Consider the following 17,156-nt stretch of genomic DNA (forward strand, 5'->3'; position numbering starts at 1 on the left):
CTGAAGGTGGCGCTAAACTACTGAGCCACCTGGGCTGCCCAGCAGAGTGTTTTTTAGACGGGTGATAAGGAAACATCCATGAGATGGTGGCATTTGAGTAGAGACCTGAAGGAAGTGAGTGAACAGGCCTTGTGAGAGTCTGGGAGATGATTCCAGACAGCGTATGGTACATGTAAAGCCCTGAGGTGGGAGTGGGAGTAAACGTGGTAAGTTGAAGATACGGATGAAAGGCCAGTGTGGTTAGAGTAATAAGTAAAAGGTAGGGAGTGGAGGAAAGAAAGTGAGGACAAAGGTTCAAGGACCAAATTACACAATTAGGAATTTGGGTTTGCTTCTTGATTGAAAAGGAAGCCAGTGGAGATTTTCAGCAGGGGGTATTATGATCTGACATTTATAGAATTCTGACCCTGGCTGCAGAATGAATACACTGTAGAGACAGGTAGAAGTAGTGAAACTCCTTAGGAGAGCTGGTGGTTTGGACTGGAATGGTCACAGTGGAGGGGCTAAAACGTAAGCAGGTATGCTGTATATTTTCAAAACAATGCACAAAATTTGCTGATGGAATGCATGAGGGTATGAGAAAGCCAAGGATGACTTGAAGGTTTGTGGCCTTAACTGAGTGAATGATGCAGTCGTTTACTCAGATGTGGAAGACTGAGGGAAGAGCATTTTGGCGGGTGGTGTAAGGTTCTGAGTTAGGATATATTAATTTTGATAGAGCATCTAGATCCTTGTGGTGGAGCCAGCCTTTAAGATGGCTCCCACTGATCCTTGCCTCCTGGTATTCACACCCTTATGTGAATCCCCACCCCCCACATTTTGGCCAGTGAACATGGAGGAAGTGTTGATACGTGATCTCTAAGATGAGGTTATAAAAGCTGTTGCAACTCCTGTTCTGGCTGCTTGCTCTTGTGTGCATTCTCTCTCTCTCTCTCTCTCTCTCTCTCTCTCTCTCTCTCTCTCTGTCCCTCTCATCCCTTGCTCTGGGGGAGAAGTCACTTACATGTCAGAAACAACCCTGAGAGCTCACATGGGGAGGAATTGAGGGCTCCTGCCAGCAGCCTTGTGAGTGAGCTTGGAAGTAGATTCTCCTCAGTCTCAGGAACTGCAGCCTCCTGAGGCACCTGGCACCAGAAGTACCCAGCTGTGCTGCTCCTGGATTGCTGACCCTCAGAAATGGGGTGAGATGATGATTTTATTTTAAACTAAGTTTGGGAACAGCTTGTTTCACAGCAAAATAACAAAATACCCAAGTGATTATGTCATTTTGGGGTTTCAAGAAAAGATTAGAACTTCTGCAGTAAAGTGAGAAATTTAGATATAGACAGTACTTAAGCACAGACATTGGGAAGAGGTCTGGAGATTGAACCAGAGATCAGGAAGAAGGAGGACTGCCAGAGGAGACTAAGAAAGGAGCAGGTGTTGAGGTGGAAAGAAAACCTTAAGTGTGATGTTCCAGAAGCTAGGAAGGAAAATATTTGAAGGTGGTGGGTGTTGATCAACTGTGTCAAATGCCATTGAGATGTCAAATAAGATGAGAGCTCAGAATTGATTGTTGCATACCTGTGGGTGCAGAGTTAGCAATTGCATGCAGAAAGGAATCCAGTTCTTACTGGGAAGAGTAGAGAAGCGATTGGCTGGAGGGAAGCTGGGTGCATTTAGCACTCCTACTCAAACCAGACGGGGTTGTGGTGCTGTGCACTGTTCATTGCTGGGAGCTTGAGGGCATGGGGTATCTGGGGTAGAGTGTTACATAGGGTAGGATAGAGGGCAAGAGCATGAAGCCACTGTTCCAAGCCAACTGTAACCCTCTTCCCTGCCTCACTCTTGCTGCCAGCTCCTCTCCTCTGGCACACAGGGTATGCATAGGGCTTGGCACTCAACAAATGCTGAATGGATGAATGCCTCTTGATGGCAAGGGAGGCCCCAACGTTATGTTTGAATCATCTGGACTCTAATTTTTGGCCATTGGGCACTGTGAAACCAGAATATTTCAGAACATGAGCTCTTGGAAGTCAGAGAACTGCTGCCAGCATTTCTCTAACTCTGAGAAGTGGGACATGGCATCAGCCTATATAAATGGGCTTGGCTAATTCTTGAAATACAGAATAAAGCTAGTTCATTTTAGCATGCCTTCTTTGCCAGCAGTTTTCCCCTGGCAGCTTGTGATGTCTGACAGGTGGTCACGGATATATCTTCCTCAAGTGAACACTCATCTGTTGCAGGGAGCATTCCTGGGGTGAGCTTACCAGCCAAGGAAGGTGGTTGAGTAAAAGGCCCTACTTGGCCCCTCGTCAGAGAAGGCAGACTGTGGCCCAGTGTGATGGATCTGTGGGGAGCACTCCTCTTGTCCCCTCTGTGTGGCCCTTCTCGGTAGTGGGGGCCTCTGACAGTTATTGACAGAAACCTTGATTTCAGCTCAGAGGCACACATCCCTCTGCTGCTTTCCAATTGGATGACCCTTTCTAAGGAACTACATTTCATCCCTCTCCAGTTGATCAAAAGCTAGAATTTTTTCCCAGGTAAAACCATGATAGAATATCCTTTGTTTAAGTTTGCAGTTTTGTCTTCATCATGTCCCAGAATAAAGTGGATGAATGGCCTGTGAGGGAGATGTGCAGGCTGGGCTGGCTCATGCTGGAGGAGCCGCTAATTGGGTTCAAAGCTGGTGAGTTGAGACTCTGCAGTTCTAAGCTTGTGATAAGAAGTATGCCCCAGGGAAGAGAAACAGAATTAGTCACTATATTTGTTTCCTAAGGCTTCTGTAACAACGTATCACAAACTGGCGGCTTAAAACAGCAGAAATTCATTGTCTTACAGTTCTGGAGGCTACAAGTTTGGGATCAAGGTGCTGGCGGGACCAGGCTCCCTCTGAAACCTGTAGGGGATAATCCTTTCTTGCCTTTTCCTAGCTTCTGGTGGTTGCTGGCCATCCTTGCTCTTCCTTGGCTGGCAGCTGTAGAACTTCAGTCTGTGCCTGTGTTGTCACATGGCCCTCTCTCTTGTGTGTCTTTGTCCTCTTCCCGTGACACCAGTATGACCTCGTCTGAACTTATTACATCTCCAGTGACCCTGTTTCCAAACATCACACTCTGAAGTACTAGAGCTTTAGGACTTCAGCATGCCTTTCTTTTTTGGAAGGGAGCAGGGTCATAAGTCAACACATAAAAGCATTCAGAAGCCATCCAGTGGGACAGATGCCCATCTCTAGTTTGTGGTGGGCCACGGAGCATGATGTGTAAAAGCATAGACCTCCCTCCAGAGAAATGAATTTTATTCTCTGCCACCTTTGATCACCCAGAAGACACTGGGCTGGTACCTAATGTCTTCCTCTGCCAACATGGGGACAAAAATAAGTATCCCAACACATTGTAACAAAATTAAACAAGATACTACCTAAAAAATGCCCAGCATGGTATAGGTAGTTATTTAATAGAGACAAGCTCTTTAAAGTGTACTTTAAAGTGTACTTTAAAGTGGTACAACTAGGGGTGAATGAATGGTTGGTTAACTATTGTTTAACGCGAGGACACACCTACCCAGCCAGTGTTCCTAGAGATGATGGCCCAAATAGCCCCGTCGCACGGAGTGACTCCAAAATCACCTACCATCTCATCAAATGAACTGATTGCTTTTAATCCCCTTTCTCCCTCCTTGGGTCACAGGCTCCATATTTAATAGCTGAGTACACTGTGTTGAGGCAGAGGACTAGGGTGGGAAGTTGGAAAGAGTTGAGACACGTTCCAGGCTGAGGGGCTTATCTGAGTCTTGCAGACATGGTGCCGGTGTTGGTGTGGCCAGGGCAAAGAGTGAGATGAAAGAGAGGCAAGATAGCAGAGGAAGTGGTGGTAGGTTCCAGAGTCTTCCTTCCCTGTGAGAACTTGGACCTTGTCGAGTGACAGTGGAGGAATTCAAAAGATTTTTTAGTGAGAGAGGAGCAGGATTGGACTCGGACCTGTACGAGCTGCAGTGATACCCACAAGGGATGGCAGTGGCCTTGAGTTGTGGTGGTGATGATGGAGTAAGAGATTCAGCAGGTGACACCAACAGGACTTGGTGAAGCTCGGGAGGTGGTTAGTGAAGGCTGACATGTCTTGTATGCCCAGCTCTGACCTGAGGGGTACGTCATCAGCCCAAGCACAGCCACTTGCTTGGGTTTAGCCCTGTCCCAACACCTCCAGGAAAACTGCTCTGTCCACACTCTAGGGAGATCTGCACCCTTGCTGTTACATGACCCATGGTAGAACGATGTCTTTGAGGAAATGTCCATTATGTACAGCATCCAGGAGTCCTCAGTCTTACCAGTTTGCTAATGACCTGGAAGGAGAATGAGCCCAGTGTCACTCACCTTTCCTTAAGCAGCCTCCTCTGAACACACACACACACACCTGCTTGTGTTAAGCCTTTGTCAGGGAAGTGCCATCGGCTCCCTCCACGGCTAGTCAGAGCTGATGAACAAGTGATGGGACACAGATCAAAACTTTTCTTAAGTTCTTCAGCCATTTGACAGTTTGAGTAAATAATGACTTCTCGGTGCTATTTATTCACATTCTTCTTTCTCAGCCCTATTTTTGGCCCAGAACACTCTTTATTTTTGTCCGTGTTACATAATGAGGGAACTGCATTCTTAGTAACCCACTGTCACTCCTGTGTTATCTTGCCTACATGAAAAAAGGAAGTATTTCTGGAGTGTGAATTTCCCAAACGTTCTCAACTATTCTGGGCCTGAAGGCATAACGTCATGGAGGGAGGACTACAGTGGGGGAGAGGGCCCAGTCTTCCTCAGCTGAGGCCGAAACCTGGTCCTTGGAAGCTGGCGGGAAATGTCCTGCATGCCCTGCTCTCCCTGGCCAAACGGCAAGAGCTCCTCTCTGCACAGTTTTACATTTTCAGCAGCTGACTCACGTGCCTAGGAATACTCTTAATTGCTGTTTTTCATTTATGTTGCTTCAGGATATTCAAAAAATCGGCGAAAAAAATGACCACAAGCAAATGAAACGCTCTTCTTAAGCAGTCTAGTGATAGGTTGAACCCCTATAGGGGGTCAAAATAGGAAAGCAAAGCTTGTTCCCAGCTGGCCATCAGGAGGCTTGTGTAGCTTCATTGGATTTCATTGGATACTGCATAAGAAGGCAGCTTCCTTGGAATGGGTCTGTTGCTCAGTCCCAACTGGATGTGTCTCGGCTGAGCCGTTGAAGGTCTATAAAAAAACCAAATCCGTCCAAAGAGCCCAGTGGTTTATCTCATGCCATCTGGCTTGAGAGCCAGACACGTTTCCTTCATGGGTTTAGGGAATTCCCCAAGAGTATCCTGGTTGGAAACTGTTTCGGGAAGCTGTTGTATGACCAACCTTTGGGAAAAGCTGACCTGCCACTAAGCATAGGGGCTGCTGGAGGCAGCCCAAGGACTGCTGTACTGTCCTAACGGGGACAGGTCAGCTCAGCAAGCCTGGTGAGGTCAGGGTATAGGTGACCCTCATCATTGAAGATTTCATCTGAAACTTTTGCAAACAAATCATATATGATCTCAAATCAGGCAGTTGTCCCACAATTAAATAAGTGAATCCAGAGTTTCTCAAGCACAAGTCATGTATGGTGTATCTTAAAGGAACAGCTTCTTACAGGCCGTGGCATTTATCTTCAGATCATTCAGCAACGCTGTGGTAGGAATTTCAACTGCAAATGTGTGCACCCCAGTCTTCCTGTGAGTCAGAATAGCTGGTAGTCATTGCTCAGCCTATCAGTGAAATGAAAACAAAACAAAACAACCAAATAGTAACACTTTTAAGAAGGATCACAGAACCCAAAAGACCCTGTGGTGTGATAAAGGTCTATGGAACCCGTCAGATGTGGTAGAGAGCTACTTCCAGGTAGAAACCCGGCATGTTAGCTTAATCACAATCCTGTATTAAATGGACAACACTGAGCTGAAACTTTATACATCCATTTCAAGAGTTTACTGCACATAAGGTGCTCCCTGCTTGTGAAGAAATGGGCATGGGCCCATGGGTGCAGGTGTTCTGCTAGCCCTCCTCCAACTCTGTGGAGAAGACAGTTCTAAGTTTGTGCCATCCAATGTGCCTCTTTGGGGTTCATGATGGGAGGAGCTGAGGAGGTGGAAACCCACCAGGCTTTGAGAGCAGCATACATAAGGGCCTGGACAGATGCATGGGAAGGTCAGAGGTTCACTTCATTCAGGTCTTGGATGTAGCATGTGGTGGCCATGACTTGTCATTTTTCTGGTGCCAGGGTTTGAATTATGCCTAGAGGCAAGAAGGCTAGTGAATAACTCTGGCTGGCTACCCAGCATCTGCCTTACTTTCTGTGTTCACATAGGTTCTGTGTGAAATATTGGCCCTGTAAAGGAAGAAAGCCAGAGAGAAAAAAGAAAAAAGTTAAAGAAAGGATGACTGAATGTTTGTGCCCCCCGCGCTCCCCAATTCATGTTGAAGTCCTAAGCCCTAGTGTGGTGGTTTTAGGAGGTAGGGCCTTTGAGGCATGAGTAGGTCATGAGGATAGAGCCTTCATGAACAGGATTTGTCTCCTTATCCAAGAGACCCCAGAGAGCTCTCTTTCTTTCCGCTGTATGAAGACACAATGATAAATCAGCAGTCAGCAACCCAGAAGAGGGCCTTCACTAGAACCTGACCATGCTGGCACCATGATTGGAGGCTTCCAGCTTGCAGAACCATGAGATACAGATGTCTGTTGTTGACAAGTCATCCAGTTTATGGTATTTTATTACAACAGCCCTAGCTGACCAAGGTAGAATGGCTTTGGTTAGTGATGTAGTTATATACAATGAATATAATATAGTATTTAGTGGTGGAACTTTGTATATGACTTTGGGCTTCTATTTACAAAATCATTAAAGGTTGCACATTCTTCAGTTTCATAGGAAAACTTGTTGGTTAGTGGAATTTACTTGAGTTCTTTGGATTGTAACAAAGACCCAAAGTAAGGATTCATGAGAAGCAGTGAAAGCCTTGAAATGAAACTGAGCCATCACAGGACTTGACCTCACGGAGTCTGGAGTCTGGAGGAGGTTTTATTTATTTTTATTTATTTTTATTTTTTAAAGATTTTATTTATTTGTTCATGAGAGACACAGAAAGAGAGAGGCAGAGACACAGGCAGAGGGAGAAGCAGGCTCCATGCAGAGAGCCCGACATGGGACTTGATCCCGAGACTCCAGGATCAGGCTCTGGGCTGAAGGCAGGCGCCAAACTGCTGAGCCACCCCAGGGATCCCTGGAGGAGGTTTTAAAATATGGATTGGCTTTAGAGAAACTTAGCTGCAGGAATTCACAGCTTCTCCCCTGTTTGTGTATGATCATGAATGTGGCATGGCTCCAAGGACCATGTTTCTGTCCTGGTACCAGCTGGCCCCCTCATCTTGTTCATAATTTGGTTCCTGTGGACTTTGACCTTGCTTAGGGTTCAAGGCAGCTTCTCTTCCCTTCTGCATCACCACTTTTCATTGCCAGCTTCTCTTGCTTCCTAGCTTGGTCTTTTACTTTTCCAATTCTGTAAATACCTGATCAGCTCAGTTCATCTTTTCTACTGGCCCATTAGGTGTAATTTGTGGGCCACTGGCCAGCCAACATAGTAACACCCTCGGGTTATCCTTTCAACTATAGCTGAGAAATGTTCATGGATGTTCATGGATTGCTCTCTTAGGGTCTTGAGCAGGGAAGAATCCTTTGGCAGGAGGTGTGGCAGTAGCTGTAGTATGGTCATGTTCATGGTTTTTGTTATTCCTTAAAGTTTCTATTTATTGTTTTATTTGGAAATTATTTCAAACTTAGTTGCAAGAATAGTGCAAAAAAATCTTGTGAATCCGTTATGCAGATTCACCCATTGACAATATTTTGCCATTTTAGTCTCCTAGCCTAGTTTTTAATAAATTTGTGTTAAATAGAAATAATGATGGTCTCTATCTCCCTTCTGCCTGCTGACCTTTTCTTCCTTCCCCCTGTGCTGTGATGGAGAGAAATGACAAAAGCTGTGGTGGGCCGATTCTCAGGAAAAAAGTTGTCAGAATAGTGTGGAGCTAATTTAGGATATATGTTTTCAAATTTGTACCCTATCAGACATGGTAGAGATCTATTGTTATTTTTTATTATATATGACAAAATCAACTTTCTTAAAATAAAGTTTAAGAAAATGACATTTAGATTCTCTGAAAAACCGTAGCTGAAGCAACTGAAATGCTATTAAATGTCTTTTAAAGTGTATATTATACAAATTTTAGTTTTTTAAAGACATAATTTATAATAACAACAAAAAATTACCTAGCAGTGAATTTGGTAAAAGATCATGCAAACTTTTTAAATTTTTTAAAATGTTAAGTACTTTTTTTAATTTTTAAAATTTTATTTCCAATCTAGTTAACATACAGTGCAATGTTAGTCTCAGGTGTACAATATAGTGGCTAACATTTCCATACAACACCCAGTGCTCATCACAAGTGCACTCCTTAATCCCCATCACCTATTTCACCCATTCTCCTACCCTCTTCCTTCTGGTAATCATCAGAGTGTTCTCTATATGTAGTTAAGAGTCTTTCATAATCTGTCCTCTCTCTTTTTTCTCTTTGCTTCTTTTGTTTCTTAAATTCCACATATGAATGAAATTGTATGGTGTTAGTCTTTCTGTGACATTTCACTTAGCATTATGGATCTATAGATCCGTCCATATTGTTGTAGATGGCAAGATTCATTCTTTTTTATGGCTGAGTTAATATTCCATTGTATGTAAATACCACATCTTTACCCATTTATTAATCACTGGACACTTGGGCTGCTTCCATTATTTAGCTATTGTAAACAATACTGCTATAAGCATAGGAATGTATATATCCCTTTGAATTAGTTTTTGTATTCTTTTGGTAAATACCCAGTAGTGCAATTTATGGACATAGTGTAGATCTATTTTTAACTTTTTGAGGGAACTCCATACTTTTTCTGAAGTAGGTGCACCAGTTTGCATTTCCACCAACAGTGCACAAGTGTTCCTTTTTTCTCCACATTCTTACCAACACTTATTGTTTCCTGTGTTTTTGATGTTAGCCATTCTGACAGGTGTGAGATAAGATAGCATTGTAGTTTTGATTTGCATTTCCCTGATCTTTTCATGTGTATTTTGGCCATCTTGATGTCTTCTTTGGACAAATGTCTGTTCAGGTAAGATACGTGTACTTTTTATTTTTTTTAAAGATTTTATTTATTTTTTATTTTTTTAAAGATGTATTTATTTATTCATGAGAGACATAGAGGCAGAGACACAGGCAGAGGGAGAAACAGGCTCCATGCAGGGAGCCCGATGTGGGACTCAATCCCAAGACTCCAGGATCAAGCCCTGGGCCGAAGGCAGGCACTAAACCGCTGAGCCACCCAGGGATCCCCTTGATATGTGTACTTTTTAAAGATTGATTGATTGATTGATTGATTGACTTATGATAGACATAGAGAGAGAGAGAGAGAGAGAGAGAGAGAGAGGCAGAGACACAGGAGGAGGGAGAAGCAGGCTCCATGCTAGGAGCCCGACACGGGACTTGGTCCTGGGACCCCAGGATTGTGCCCTGGGCCGAAGGCAGGCGCTAAACCGCTGAGCCACCCAGGGATCCCTGATATATGTACTTTTTAAAGAAGAAAATCATTTGTTTCAATTTATTGAAACAAATTAAAGGCTTAAGTTGAGAGATATGCCATTGTTCTTGCATATAAGGAATTGGTATCACAAGGAGGTCAGTTCTCCCCAGATTGATCTAACTATACTATTCCTAATAAAGTCCCAAGTGGGTTTTTTTGTTTTTCTTTTCTTCTTCTTCTTCGTTTTTTTTTTAGTTTTGGTGGAGCTAGAATAGTTGAATCTGAAAGGTATATGGAAGTACAACAGGCCATAAACAACCAAACTATTCTTGAAAAAGAACAATAAATTACAAGGTCTTTATGAGATATTAAGACTTATTACAATGCTATAATAATTAAAAGTATGATATTGACTCAGAATATTTCAATAAAACAGAAAGCCTGAGACATGCAAGGAAACTTAGGTTCTGGTAGAGACAATAAGGCAGGGGAAATGATGGGGTATTCAGTAAACAGTGCTCAGACAAGAGGTTGTCTTTGTATCCCAAGAGGGAAAATAAATGAAACTGGATGCTTATATTGCTTCCTACCCAAAAGTCAATTCCTGGCAGATGAAAGACTCTATGTAAATACAAGGAACAAGAAACAAACCCCGCATAAAATGTTTAGAAATGTGGGAAAGTAGCTTTAAAATTTTAGAGTAAGGAAGGACACCTGGATTTTTAGTGTAAGGAGATCTTAGTAAAGACACAATACGAACCATAAAAGAAAAGATTGATTAATTTGGCTACATTAATATTAAAAACTACTTTTCATCAAACACCATAAAGAATATGAGAAGAGAAACTATAAGCTGGAAAATGGGACTTGCACACAGGCAATCAACATGAATTAGTGTCCAAAACATTTAAAAATCTCCCCCCCCCCCCCCCATGAATTAGGTAAATGGGTTGAAAACATATTAGCAAAATAGTCAGAAAAAAGACATAAACAGGTCAGGGAAGAAGAAAAAAGAATGAGCAAAGCATTTATGAGATGTTTATCCTCCTTAGTAAATTGAGAAATGCAGATTAAAATCATAGTGAGGTACCATTTCACACATATCCAGTGGGCATAAATCTTAAAGTTTGACACTATTCAAGTGTTGACAAGGATTTCGAGCAACAGGGACTCATCCATTGCTGGCAACAGTGTAAATTGGTACAATTTTGGAAATGTAATTTGCGTTTCCTAAAAAGCTTCAACACATGCATCACCTACAGTATAGTAACTTGTCCCTGGGTATTTGCTTTAGGGAGTGGTGCTCACAGTGTGATCCCCAGACCGCAGCATCAGCATCTCCTGGGAACTTGTTAAAGATGTACATTCTCCAGCCACCCAGACCTGCTGAACCAGAGACTGGGTCTGCGGCCAGCAATACATGCTTGAGCAAACCTTCCAGGTGATCCTGAAGCATATTCTAATCTTGGAATCACTGCTTTCAAGAAACGTTTGTGCATGTTTATACCAGGAGACATGAGCAGGAGTGTTCAGAGCAGCATTTTATATAAAATCCACAGACTGGAAGCCCTGATACCCTTCAACAGTAGAAAGGATAATCATATTAGAGTATGACCATAGAGCAATGAAAATAAACAATCTATTGTGACACTTACTAGCATGGATGACACAAAATGAATATAAAAAGCTTGTCACAGGGACACCTGGGTGGCTCAGTGGTTGAGCATCTGCCTTTGGCTCAGGTCGTGATCCCGGGGTCTTGGGATTGAGTCCTGCATTGGGCTCCTTGCAGGGAGCCTGCTTCCCCCTCTGCCTATGTCTCTGCCTCTTTCTCTCTGTCTCTCATGAATAAATAAATAAAATCTTTAACAGAAAAAAGCTTGTCACAGAGGCATATATGCAGTAATGATTTTCATTTATTTAAAAGTAAAAAACTGGCAACTCTGAACAATATATTAGCTATTTAGGATATGTATATATGTAGTATTCCTATAAAGAAAAGCAAGGGGATGATTTATACACAATTCAGAACAGTAGTTCTATTTATGGGGAAGGCAAGAGGATACAATTGGGGAGCAGCATACATGCATTAAACGTACTGGAGAGATCCTTTTTTAAAAACTAGGTGGTGCATATATTGTTGTTCATTTTACTATTAAAAAATAGTATATTGAGTAGGAACTACATTTCAGTTATGTAAGATGTAGGATTGCAAAATTGAGAGGCAGTATTTTTCTGAAGTCAGAAAAGACTATCATAAGGAAATGAACCTGGATGTAACAAGGAGCAGGGTGCAAATATGCATGGTGTTTTAAAAGACTTTAAAGAAAATGTGTGGTGGTTGGGTCCTGTAAGGCTACCCTCTCAGACTTCTGACCGTACATTGTACATTGTTCATGTTGCTCTGCCATTATAGGTACTATACTAGGGTAGAAAAGTTGACAAGATACTCCATGAACAAGGCAGGGAGTTAGAGCTCATGAAAACTTCCTCTGGTGATCAGGGCATTTAGGCCGGTGGTCTGTGAGCCACGGGAGGAGGCAGGCAGGGGCCCAAGCCTCCTCCATCCCTTTCCTTGGATGACCGCCCGGGAGGATCCCAGGTATAAGTGGTGTAGGTAGGTCTAAGTGGAGGACAGTTGCCTGGCCCTCTTTGGGCCTTCCAAAAATTGAGGGATAAACCTTGTTTTGTTAAGCTGTTGAGAATTGGATTTTCTTCTGATGTGGCAGCTAGTATTGAGTATCCCAAGATGATTACTAATGAAGAGCAGAGAACAGGTCATACTGCTGTTTCATAATGACTACTCAGGCAGCCGTGTGCAGATGGGATAGAGGAGGGCAAGGGTGGGGGCATGGGGGACTGTCTTTCTGGGGGATATTACTGTCCAAGTAAACGGATGCTACCTGTCTCTGAGAGCCACAGGCAAGCAAGTGTTGCAAAAAATCTACCGTGGTCTTGTTTCTCATGGAGGATATTAGATTGCTTGGAGCTCAGGTTGAAGCTGTGGAGTTTGTCAAAAAGCTGCAAGTCTTTTGGAGCTCAGAACAGTTTGCCCTCCTTTCAGGATAAAGCCACCCTTCATGGACAACATCCAAAAAAAACTATTTATGTGGGGACTGTGGTGGAACATGGTGCGAAGGTCTCCATAAAGACCTTCCTTAGCATCCTCTTCCAATGTCAAGAGATGAGCTAACTAGGCTGTTAGCAGATCTCCGTGTCTGACAAACAAGTCAGGCTTGCCACTAGCAGAAGTCTTCTCCTGGGGAGGAGCAGGCTTCTCAGGCAAACCCCAGCCAGGCATTCTTTCATAGAGGGTCATGATGGAAGTAGAAAAATGGCAGGGAAGTTCTTTGGGTACAGACCTGAGTGTGGGGTCAGGATGAGAAGCAGGGCACCCAGAAGAGTGAAAGGGGCCACATGTGTAGGCTGTTTCCTCCGACTCAGCCACAGCTCCCAGCTCCTACCTGGGAATGTTCTCAGCAAGGAATGAGGATTGCTTAGTTCAAATCATCCTAATATCTAGCTTTGGGGACTTTCACTGATTTGGAGAGGGGATGGGAATAGACTCTTTACGTTGCTGCCCTTAAGTCTGAAGATTAATTGTATTTCAAGGTTCATTCTGCGTGGGCTCGACTGCTTTAAGCATGCTGCTGAAGAAAGTGCCAAATTCCAACCTGGGACTGCAGTCTGGCTCATTCATATTTCTGCAGGAAGATGATTCCTTTGTTACCCTCCTCTCAAAGAATGGAAAATGTCATTGGGTTCTCATGTAGAAAGAGCATTCTTTGGAAGAGTGTCCAAGAAATTACACCAGAACAAATCTCCTTTTGCCAGGACACCATTTAATCAGCTGTAAGATATTTATACCTATGCTGATAGTTCTTGGCTTAGCACAATCAAATGCCCCCTCATTTGTCAAAGGAACAATTGGAAAACTCTTTGGGAAAACACCCTGAGTTGTTGAATTGATATTCACCATCCATTAAGTTTACTAGGAACAATAGGCTGTTTCTAAGTAAAACGTTTATAAAAATAACAAAAGAAGACAAATCATGTCAACTAACTGTGATGATTCATTTGGTTGCTATTAATTCAGATCAATGGAACAATCCATATAGCATCTGCTTATGCTGCTTAAATGGATTAGTAGGAATTTTATAAATTGCATTTGCCGAGCACTGGAATTGGGTGTTTTGTTCTTCAGTTGTCCTGACTGCTTCCTTTCAAGATCCATGTACTCATGAGCCTTTTCAGCAATATACCTATTAAAATGGAAATGTTAGGTGCAAGGGCCTGGTCCGCAGCTCCTCAGAATCAGGGAGGGTCAGGGAAGGTAGGAAGTAGGGTGCTAGATGAAAAAGTTACCAGTAAAATAATGGGCTCAGGGCAGCCTGGGTGGCTTGGCAGTTAAGCCCCGCCTTCAGCCCAGGGCCTGATCCTGGAGACCCGGAATCGAGTCCCACATCGGGCCTGTTTCTCCCTCTGCCTGTGTCTCTGCCTCTCTCTCTCTCTCCTCTCTGTGTATTCTCACGAATAAATGAATAAAATCTTAAAAAATATAAAATAAAATAATGGGTTCAGCTCCAAAATGATGTCCCCAGGGAGCCAGCCCTACCCAGGGAGACCTGCATTTCCTGAGAATTAGCTTTCAGGTTTCACCACTGAGTAGAGTGTTAGCTGCAAGTTTGTCATATATGGCAAAAGAGGATGTTTCTTCTGTACCTACTTTGTTGAGAGTTATAATCATGAATAGTTTTTGCATTTTGTCAAATGCTTTTTCTGTATCTACTGAGATGCTAGTGTGATTTTTATCCTTCATTTTGTTAATGGATTATGTCATATTAATTTGTGTATATTGAACCATCCTTGTTTCTCTGGAATAGGTCCCACTTGCTCATGGTGAATGATCATTTTATTATATTTTTTAATTGTTTGCTAACATTTTGAGGAATTTTGCATCTCTGTTCATCAGGGATATTAGTCTGTAATTTTCATTTTTATAGTCTCTTTGTCTTGTTTTCATATCTAGGTAATGCTGGCCTCATAGAATGATTTTGGAAGCATTCCTTCCTCTTCTATTTTTCTCAATAGTTGGAGGTGAATAGATATTAACTCTTTAAAATTTTGGTAGAATTTACCTGTGAAACCATCTGGTCATAGACTTTGGTTTGTTGGGAGTTTCTTGATTATAGATTCAATTTCATTAATAGTAATCAGTCTGTTCCGGTTTCTGTTTCTTCCTGATTCAGTCTCAGAAGACTACGTTTCTAGAATTTTTTTTTTGAAGAGAGGCAGAGGTATAGGCCGAGGGAGAAGCAGGCTCCCCGCAGGAAGCCTGATGTGGGACTTTATCCCCAAACCCAGGATCATGCCCTGAGCTGAAGGTAAACACTCATCCACTGAGTCACTCAGGTGCCCCCCTCTGTTTCTAGAATTTTTTTCATTTCTTCTAGGTTGTCCAATTTGATGGTATACAATTGCTCATGGTAGTCTTTTATGACCTTTTATATTTCTGTGGTATCATTTGTAACTTCTCTTTCATATCTCCTTTCATTTATCTGACTACTCTGATTTCTTTCTTGATTAGTCTGGCTAAATACTACCTATGTATTTTATCTGAACAAGGTAAACAGGAAAATGTCAATTCTCCCAGTGGTAAATGAGAAGATGATATCTGTCTTTTCCTTGACATAGAATTCTTAAGATCTAGGGCTGATTTTCAGCAAAACTATATAATAGGTGAAGCATATACTTAAAATTCTATTGGAGAATCTTACCCTTCTCTCTAAACTAGTCATCCAGTTTGCCACCTGATTGGTCCCACTCTTTATATACCCCCCTCTGTATCCCACCCATCAATACGTTTACCCAACCCTTCCAAGCCTTTTTGTTAATCTAATGAATTACTTCATGCTAGAATAAAGGAGGCCAGTTGTGATTGTCAGGATACATTAGCAACAGGCACATAAGCTCTTTGAATTTGCTAGATCATACAGTCTTGCAGGGTGGGGACCATTACATTTTTCCTCTAACCCATCAAGTTCTTGCACTATCTATGACTATTAAGTGAACAAGTAGAAGAGTTGATACAAAAGTGCATTTATTATTACATTGTCTCCCCTTATCCACGAGTCCACTTTCCATGGTTTTGGGTACCCATGGTCAACTGTGGTCCAGAAGCAGATGATCTTCCTGATATAGCTTCAGAAGGTCAGTAGTACCCACTGTGTCACAGAACCTGTGTCACTCCCCTCACTTCATCTCATCACGTAGGCATTTTATTATCTCACAGCATCATCATAAGAAGAGTGAGTACGGCATAATAAAATATTGTGAGAGAGAGACAACATTCACAAAACTTTCATTACAGTGCATTAAAATGTTCTGTTTTATTATTACCGTTAATCTTTTAGTAATCTACCTGATTTATCAATTAAAGTTGCTCATAGATAAGTCTGCATAGGAAAAAAAAGTATGAGAGAGACTACAATCACATCTTTCTATTACAGTATATTGTTATAATTGTTCTATTTTATTATTCTTGTTGCTAATTTACTGTGCCTAATTTATAAATTTAACTTTATAATGGTATGCATGTAGGAAAAAACATAGTATATAGAGGATTTAGTACTATCCACACTTTCAGGCATCCACTGGGGGTCTTGAAAAATATTCCCCATGGATAAGTGGGGACTTCTGCATGTACTGGTGAGGGATCTGTGCCTTCAGCTTGATTGGATGATGGCAAATTGTTTTTCCAAAGTGGCTGAAATAATTTACATTCCCACTAGTTCTGGATGGGAGTTCCTTTTACTTCCTATTCTTGCCAGCTCTTGATATTGACAAAGAATTTTTTTTAAACAATTTAATGTGTGTGAAATGGCATCTTCTTATAGTTTTAACCTGCGTTTGCTGACACTCACCATCCTGTGTTAGTTATCTGAAATTTTAAAAAACCTGAAAAATTGAAAAATGCCAAAGTTCTTTTTGTCACACTCATTCAGCAATATTGAAAACAATTTTCCCTCAAGCAGCTGGTATCCACCACTGGATGTTCACAACATGATCTCCACAAACAGTGGAACTTCCTCAGGGTTGTAAAATGAAGCTGAAGCTCCTGCCAGCCCTGTTACTCGCTTCAGAACTGGTGGGTTTGGGGATGTCTGGGAGGCTCAGCGGTTGAGCGTCTGCCTTTGACTCAGGGCATGATCCTAGGGTCCAGGATCAAGTCCCGATCAGGCTCCTGCAGACAGCCAGCTTCTCCCTCTGCCTATGTCTCTGCCTCTCTCTCCCTTTTTCTCTCTGTGTCTTGTCTCTCATGAATAAATAAGTAAAATCTTAAAAAAAAAAAAAAAAAGAACTGGTGGGTTTTTTTCTGGATTATGAATGCACTGGTACTTCTAGAATGGAGGACAAGTATCAAATGACTCACACATCTCCCACGCCTTCTGGAAACTCATGCCTGGAAGATACAACCACTCATTCCTATGCTGCATGGTGGTCTTTAAGAGAGCTACAGCCTGCCAGCCTTCTGCACATGACTTGACTGTCTGACAAGGTAAGTG

General features: G+C 42.3%; 1 protein-coding gene across 1 annotated transcript in view; it reads left to right on the plus strand.

Annotated features, from left to right (window-relative positions):
• Positions 1-16,827, plus strand: part of RAB3GAP1 (RAB3 GTPase activating protein catalytic subunit 1) — a 116,560-nt gene extending 99,733 nt beyond the window's left edge. Inside the window, exon 24 of the mRNA XM_041739426.1 lies at positions 16,488-16,827. Within this exon, the coding sequence (XP_041595360.1) occupies positions 16,488-16,493 (6 nt within the window). The 3' untranslated portion in view covers positions 16,494-16,827. The remainder of the gene's footprint in view (positions 1-16,487) is intronic.
• Positions 16,828-17,156: the final 329 nt, after the last annotated feature.

Source organism: Vulpes lagopus, chromosome 24 (genome assembly GCF_018345385.1).
Source record: "Vulpes lagopus strain Blue_001 chromosome 24, ASM1834538v1, whole genome shotgun sequence".
Lineage (NCBI taxonomy): Eukaryota > Metazoa > Chordata > Mammalia > Carnivora > Canidae > Vulpes > Vulpes lagopus.